We start from the raw sequence: 8,089 nt of genomic DNA, 5'->3' as shown, positions 1-8,089 counted from the left end.
TCCATCCTCCATCCTCCATCCTCCATCGATCCATCAATCCACCATCCATCATTCATCCATCCATCCATCCATCCATCCATCCATCCATCCATCCATCCATCCATTCATCCATCCATCCTCCATCCTCCATCCCTTCATCCCTCCATCCATCCACCATCCATCATTCATTCATCATTCATTCACCCATCCACCTGTTCGTTCATCTGTCTATCCATCCATCTACCATCCATCCACCATCCATTAATTCACCCACTGTCCATCTGTCCATGCATCTATCCATCCATCTACCATCCATTCATCTACCATCCATTCATCCGTCCACGCATCATCCATCCACCCACCCACCATCCACCATCTTTCCATCCATACAATAGACATCAGCACCGACAGCATGCAAAGCACGAATATTTAGGCTGTTGGTCCTGAGGTTCGAGAGTCCCTATCCAGATCCACTGAGGCTGAGGCCACACAGCTGGATTTAGGGGTTTGGTTCAAATGGTGCTGAAAGCTTTGTTCAGGGGCAAGAAAGAGGAATGGGCTGAGGCTGATAGCCATGGGCCTTCCTTTTTTATTCTGTCCTTTTCTTTCCTCCAGAATGACTTTGGAGCTCTGACCCTCTTTCTAAGGATGACCAGATCCTCCTTCTGTGCATTTCCCTCCGAAGTTGCTGCCTGTCACCTGGCTGCAGCCACTGGCACTTTTTATTTAGCAGCTTAGCTATCTTGGAGCCTGGCTCACACCCATCTTCCCGCATCCAACAGGATGCTGTGGCTGAGAAGTGGCTGTGATTTCCCGCTTGCCTTTGTTTTTCCTGCCTCCTCCCGGCGGCGAGCCCTGAACATGAAGCTGTGGTTGCACATGCTTCATAATTAATCAGTCCTCGCTGGCCACTTGTCATTTCAAGGCAACAGCACCAAGTTTTTTCTGACCTTGCTCTGGATGTGAAAAAAGAAACAACAGAAGGGCAATGCAGGCTGAGCTGGAGAAAGCAATTCATAATGATGTGCTTCTAAATATGCAACAGTGTTAGCTGTAGATTTCCCAGGCAGATAGGTGAGTTCCCGGGGCAACATATTTAAATGAGTTTGATAATCTTGCCATTTGGCTGTGTTGGGCTGTGTGTGTGTGTTTCCAGATGCTTGGTAGTGGCTGATAAGGAAGGTCAGCGGGCTTGGACCTGATCTGTGCAGTTCCTGCTTATTGATTACTAATGACAGCAAGAGAATTGGGGCCAGGAAGCTCTGCTGATCAGCATGGCCTCTGCAGGCGAGCAAGGTTGACAGGACCGGCACACGTACCTGCTATTGCTCACCTCCTGGCCGGCTGGTATCCATCATTATTCTGGATCATTTCCGCCCGTGCCCAGGTTCACGTTCCTTCCGAGCTCCGGAGGAAGAGCGCGGGGCTGTGTGATCACAGCAGAGGTGCTGTAACCGATAGGCCTGAGCGGTGGTGCTGACGCGGGAGATGATGGACCCTCAGGGAGGTTCCAGGTGGGCAGAGCATGTGCGCACGTGCGTGACCTCTGCTCCATGCAGCCCCTCAGGGACCTGGGCTGATGGCTGCTTTGCCACCTTTAGCATAAGCTTTAGAAGTCACACTGGGGCGGGGAGGTTCCATGAGCCAGGCCTGTGAGTGGCTTACTTGATGTTTGTCCCATCCATTGGGTGGATGTCAGTAACTGCAAGAGAGGGTGGGAAATGTGACCCAGCTGGGCTTGGAAGGAGGGGGACGGGGCTCTGTTGCCAGCTGCAGGCTCCTGCACGGGGTCGGATGCACAGGCCTGGGTCACACAGACCTGAGCTCAGTTCCTAACGTGGCCGCTATTTGCTGAGTGACCTGGGGGAAGGTTCTTATTCTCTAGTCCCTGGTGTCTGCATCTAATAAATGGAGAGTTGGGGGAGGGAACAGTACATACAGAAGGAACGTTTGTGTTATGCGAATCCTAGTGCACAGCACATAGTAAGTACTCAGTAAGGGGTTGCTCTGTTCTAACGATTAAGAAGTGGGGCTTGGGTGGCAGGTTCTCATTGAAACCTTTGCTGCTGATCCTATATGTCCATCTACCCATGTACTCATCATCCATCCTCCATCCTTCATCCTCCATCCACCATCCTCCATCCACCATCCACCCTCCATCCTTCATCCACCCTCCACCCTCCATCCTCCATCCACCCTCCATCCTCTATCCTTCATCCTCCATCCACCATCCATCCTCCATCCTCTATCCTTCATCCTTCATTCTCCATTTATCCTCCATCCACCCTCCATCCATCCATCCATCCATCCATCCATCCATCCATCCATCCTCCATCCATCCTCCATCCTCCGTCCTTCATCCTCCATCCTCCATTTATCCTCCGTCCACCCTCCCTCCATCAATCCTCCATCCTCTATCCATCCACCATCCACCATCCACCACCCACCCATCCGTCTATCCACCCACCCTCGTCAACAGTTGCCATGTGATATGTACATTTAAAGGCACAGCTTCACATGCTGGTGCATTTTCTGTAACACATTGAGTACTCCTTAATTTCATGAGAGTAAGGGTCCCCTTTTGTGTCCTGGTGGCTGCAGCTTGAATGGGGGATCTGCCGCAGTGCACTCTGGGTGGAGGTGGGGTGTGGTATCTTAGGACGAGTCTGTGACAGCATGGGGGAGTGACTTATCTGCGTTCCCTCCTTGGGGCCTAGAGTCAGGCTCCTTTAGCATGTTTTATTGACAGGAAATTTGGGTAGGGGCTGCACCTTGCGGGGTAGGGAGTAGACACCAGCAGACTTATTTCTTTTTATGTAACGTTCCCCTGCTATTCGAGTATGTTCATTGTAGAACAATATTGAGGTGTCAGAAAAGTCATGACGTGTTTTTGTGACGAAAAACAGAGAAAAAATATGTCATGACTTTTCCTACAACCCAGTATCAACAGCCCAGCAACCCAACAGCCAAGGAAGGAGAGGAGTCGCATTACCCACTGCTAACATTTCATGTGTTATCTGCCAGCCCCCTTTCTAAACAAAGTTAGACGCTGTCTATCGTACATGTTTTACACCCGGCTGTTTCGCTTACGGTGTTTATATGAATATCTGTTGTATCAGTAAATTCCCTCTATGGCCTCGGCTTACACGCCGCTAAGAATCCTATCATGTGGGCGTATCCTACTTTATTTCTCTCTATTTCTCAGTCAGGCCGCTGCCAGATTTTTGAGCATCTGTAAATGGCTGCAGTGAACACATCTGGAACAAAATTGTCTCACACGCCCAGAGTGGAAACTCAGCACCGTCTTCAGTGACACCTTGCTAAGGACACATGCTGCCAGAGTGCCCCAGAGCCTGGGCTGGGTCACGGCTGCCTCCTAGAAACCTTCACGCTAACAAACCTGACAGACTGCTTCTTAGCCTTTCCTGGTTTGCTGGACCCTTTGAGTGGGTGCTGGGCAATGCTGTCTTTCTCCAGAATATTCTCATGGGCACCTCCACACAGGTTTGCAGCCAGTGTCCAGGCCAGCACAGCGCCCGGCCCTGGAGCCTGGCCCTGAGCCCTGCCACGGCAGACGAGTGGGGGACATGGAGGCTGCGGTTTCAGGGCTGGACCCCGGAGCTCCGGGATAGGGTGCTCCTGCAGGAGGGCTGTTCCGCTCTTGTCACTGCTCCTGCTGTCACGTCAGGCTGAGCCTGAGCAGCAGAATCTCCTGACCAGAGTTTGTGAGGCACTAAACTCCTGAGAGGCGTGAGAACGGGCGGATTGGCCACGGGGAGGCATGTCGGGGCAGTGAGGGCTTGCTTCCTTCAGTGGGACAAGGGGATGGTTCCCACCCACTTGCTGGTGGCCACGCTGGGTCATCCTGGCTCCCCCGGGACATAGCCTGCAGGCCGCCTGCCTGCCTCTCCATGCCTGGGCAGGATTTGACGCCCAAGCTTCGAGCCAGGCATAGGGTACTGCCCTGGCTTGGGGCCTGCGGGGGGCCAGCAGCACAGAGGCCTGTTGCTTGTCAGAGGAGGCAGCGCACTCCCAGTGGCCGTGGGCCTGGGAGTTCCCACTCTGGAGTCCTGAGCTTGCTGAGGTCCACGCTGGACACGGCTTTGCCCTGGACCCCACTCCAGACCACATGTCCTTTCCCCAGAAGCCCTTCCCGCCCACTCTGCATCCCACACGCCCTGCAGTGGCGCGGTGCTTGCGGGGTATCCCGAGATGGACGATGCCTTGACCGAGGCTGTGGCGCCCAACCCGACCCGCATATCTGAGCCATGTGTGTGTGTCTTTCTCTCCTTAAAAATAAATGCATATTCCCAGGCCCCACACACCTCACTCAGAGCCCCGGGGGGTGGGCCTGGGCATCTGCATTCTTCAGCTTCTCCTGTGAACGTGAGGAAGCTGATTGGCTGCTGGTGTCTGGATGAGAGCTGGGGTCAGCGTAGGCCATGGCTAGTGGGGACGGAGCCAGGACTGATCCCGACCCCAGACCCTGGACCTCAACCTCCCGCCCTCTGGGCTGTCACATCCTGGTTCCTTCAATGAGCATTAAAGGAACCGGTGATGTTAAACGTCATGGCGAGGCAGGGGGTGGACATGGAGGACCAGCACAGACAGTGTGGCTTGGGGCAGCGGGCCATGCCTATTGCTCTGCTCAACGGGGGTGGTCCTCTCGGGGGCAGGTCTGCTTGTGTTACCCGCCACCTGCCCCCTGCATCTGTTCCTGTGCTGGCCCAGGGCTGAGGCCCCATGGGCCCAGGCGAGAGCAGTGGACGCATCGCTGAGCCCAAAGGCCTGAGCTGGTTGCATGTGGAGGTGGGGGCAGGCGCGGGACGAAAGAGCGGGTGTTGTGTCTTCATTTCATTCGTTAACTGGGACGCAGATGAGACGTGGAGATAAAAGTGGGGAAAATGTCATCCTTTGACATTTACGTTTTCAGAAGGGTTGGCAGGGCTGTGGGGGGAGGTTTTAGATCATGTCCGAGAGGGATGCCTCTGGGGAAGCCCAGCCCTCTGTCCTAGGAGTGGGGCTTCCCTCCCCCTGCAGGGAGGTGCGCCCCATTCCCTGTCATTTTACAAGGGGCCACCGCTGCCCCTCAGCTCACTCCACGGCTGTCTCAGGGGTCCCATGTCTGTCTCCAGCAGTCCCTGCTCTGTCCTCAGGTCTCCGGAGTGGGGTTCCCTGTGGTTCCCAGGGTGCCAGCTAGGAGGCACGCAGCCCAGACAAAGTGAGGGTCAGGTACCTCTGGCAGAGCTGGGCAGGTTTAACCCTGTTTAAGGAGCTGCCCTGTCTGATGACAGGAACCCAGAGCTGAGCCCCGCACTAACTACTAGCGACAAATTCCAGCCTGGAGCAAAGCCGCCATGAGCCCAGAGCTGAGGCTGCTGTGGTCCTAGCAGCTGGAGAAGCCATTATGTCTGCTGGGACCATGGGCACGTGGCCACGTCGGAGGTGGCGTCTAGGCTCACTGCGGCAGCCCCTCCCTGTCTTGGGCGTGGCCACCTGTACGAAGCTCCGCCTTCGCATTTACTCCAGGTCGGAAGGCAGGCTTTGTCTCCTGTTCCATCGCTGACCAGTTGCTGGTGCCTTGGGCTGACTCTGCCGGAATGGTTCTCAGTCTGTGGAATGGTTCTCAGGCTGCGTCTGGCTTGTTGGGGGCAGGGGTGGGGGGTGGGGGGCAGAGTGGCAGTTGATTAGCAATGTCTGCTGTGGGAAGCATGGTGGAGGGGTGGCTTGTGTGCTCTGTAGCTCCCAAACCCTTCAAGCTCTAACGTTTCTAGTTTCTATCAAAGGACATACAGCAATATTGCTTTAATTTTTGTTCTCTGTAAATATTTAGAGCTCTTAAAAGCCAAGAATAACAGCCGAAGCCAAGTTGCTCCTTTTTTTTGTGAAAGACCCCTTATAACACACAGCCTGGGAGCCCGGCTGGGCCAGCTGCATAATAAACCAATTGAGTCTTGTCTGAGGAAACACAGACGAACCCTGTCATCCCTCAGCTTCACGGCTTCCGTGAGTCCCGACCCCTGAAATATAACCACCTACCGGAAGACAGCACACAGCACGCGGCTTGTTGGCCAAATGGGCCGTCTCGCGGGGCTGAGAAAGGGCCCTTCTGTACAGTTGGTCTTTTTTTTCTCCAATCCCTTTTAAAAATTGCTGCTAGAAGGAGAACAGCCTAAAAGGAAGTCTGAGGAATGTGTCCCAGCTGGGGGGCTTTGGGCAAGTGACCTAGCTTTCCTGCCTCCCAAATGTGTCAGGCCTTGCAGAGGCGTGAGGCCTTGCAGGACGAGGCCCACAGAAGACCCACTGGGCTGAGTTCCCGGGACAGCCGGCCCCCAGTGGGTGGGGTGGGGGAGCGTCTGTGATTTTAGCAAGTGGTCATCATGGGCCGTATTCATGTTCCCTTTCCCCAGTGCGCACACAAGCACACGTGTAATGCACACACTTCAGCCCTGGTGCACACATGAGCTCACGCTCACAGAAGCATGCACGAGCACACATGCATACACACAGAGGAACTCATGCATGATCACACAATGGAGTCTCAGAGTTCAGGCTTGCATCCGCGTCCTCGGTGTGTGATGTCTGGCATGGCAGGTGCCCCATAAATTCTGGAATGAATCGTGAGCAGCTTCCTGTTGTCCTCGTCGTCATCCTCTGCACTCCAGGGTCAGCCACCTCCCGCTCCCTGCCTCAGTTTCCCCGTGATCATCTGTGGGGCCTCATTCCTGCTTGCTGCCCGTTGTTTTGAGGATCTGTGGAATAACTGCCCTGGGGCTTTTGAGGCTGGGAAGTAGGTGGGTCCTGTGTGTCTGCAGGAAGCTGGCTGGACCCCAGGGCAGGGCCAGGGTGGGGCGGGCAGCCGAGGAAGGAGTGGCCCCTGCTCATGGCTGAGCACTTCAGAACTTTCCTTTTGACAAGTGTCAGCCTGGGGACCCTGCTTGACCCACTTACGCGGTGTGACCTGCCCCTCCGTACGTATGGGCGCACCAGAATGACAGCTTGTGCACGGTAAACACAAAACAGGTGCTGAGCCTAAACAGTGTTTCGCTGTATGTTTTTTCCCCCCAAGATGAAAAGTGTCAGCGAATAGTTCTCTGTGTCTACAGAACACTTCAGTACAGGTTTCTGATGACTTTCTGGTTTCTTGTGAAATGACAGAGGCGTCTTTCTGTCTCCGCAGGTCATCTCTGCGGTGTCGAGACTGTCCCTGCACAGTGTGGCCCAGAACAAAGGGATCAGGTAAGCCCTCGGAGCGCACGCACAGAGCGCCGGCCCAGCCATCGCCACGTGCCACCCCGTGCCTGGTCACGGACGTTGGGGTTTTCCGCAGATTTCCTCCACCTGTGTCTTTATCATGAATGTTCAGTGTGTTGTCAAGTTGCCTGTGGGTGGCAGCTGGAAGGGGTGGGCGTAGTGGAGAGCCTTCGGTTCACACCAGGGAAAACTCTCAAGTATGTTACTTGATGGCTGAAAAATCGCTTTCGATTTAGGTAATAAAATCAGCAAATTAATCCTTTCACAGATCATTGCCTACCTAAACGCACTCGCCACACATCAGAACTGGGAGGCTTGGCTGCGAACGAGGTAGCTGGTGTTTGTAATGACCGGGCCAGGGCGAGGGGACCTGCCTGCTTGGGGGCCGCACGGCTCTTGGCAGGAGTTTCTCCACTCTGTTTTCATTCTCCTTAGAATCCTGTGACCCCGGCCTGGCCCCTCACCTCTGACACCAGGATGGGGCACGTGGCCAGTGGGGGAGAGGGGAAGGCGGTCCCACATGAGAACTGGTCACTGTAGATTCTGACCCACAGATCAGGGCCTGGGAGACATCTGAATGGGGACCAGCTTCCAGATCGGGTGGGGACGAGCACAAGAACTGCCCTTTCGGATGGGAATGAGAAGCTTGGGAGGGTGGAAACAGCCCTGCCTGAGAGCAGGGGTGATTGGGGTTGCGCCTGGGTTTGGGGTGGTCGAGCTCCAGGAGGCAGCTTCACCCTGGTGTTGTCTGTCAGGGACGCTGCCTGCCCTTGATGGGGCTGTTTGCCCAGGTTCAGAGAGTCACCTGGACAGATGGAAATGTTAGTGCCGCCCCCCCGCACCCCCCCAACCTCCC

The 8,089-nt window shown here is 55.0% G+C and overlaps 1 protein-coding gene across 7 annotated transcripts in view; it reads left to right on the top strand.

Annotated features, from left to right (window-relative positions):
* Positions 1–8,089, top strand: part of VAV2 (vav guanine nucleotide exchange factor 2) — a 166,924-nt gene that overhangs the window by 77,398 nt on the left and 81,437 nt on the right. For all 7 annotated transcript variants that reach the window (XR_002123656.1, XM_019639630.1, XM_019639610.1 and 4 more), the window contains exon 3: positions 7,160–7,218. Coding sequence is in view for 6 of the 7 variants with exons in the window: in XM_019639630.1 (XP_019495175.1) it covers positions 7,160–7,218 (59 nt within the window). In the remaining variant the exon portion in view is untranslated. The remainder of the gene's footprint in view (positions 1–7,159; positions 7,219–8,089) is intronic.

The sequence above is a fragment of the Hipposideros armiger genome, unplaced genomic scaffold (genome assembly GCF_001890085.2).
Source record: "Hipposideros armiger isolate ML-2016 unplaced genomic scaffold, ASM189008v1 scaffold_3, whole genome shotgun sequence".
Taxonomy (NCBI): Eukaryota; Metazoa; Chordata; class Mammalia; order Chiroptera; family Hipposideridae; genus Hipposideros; species Hipposideros armiger.
The sequence above is the reverse complement of the archived record's forward strand: the minus strand, read 5'-3'. Positions and strand labels throughout refer to the sequence as shown.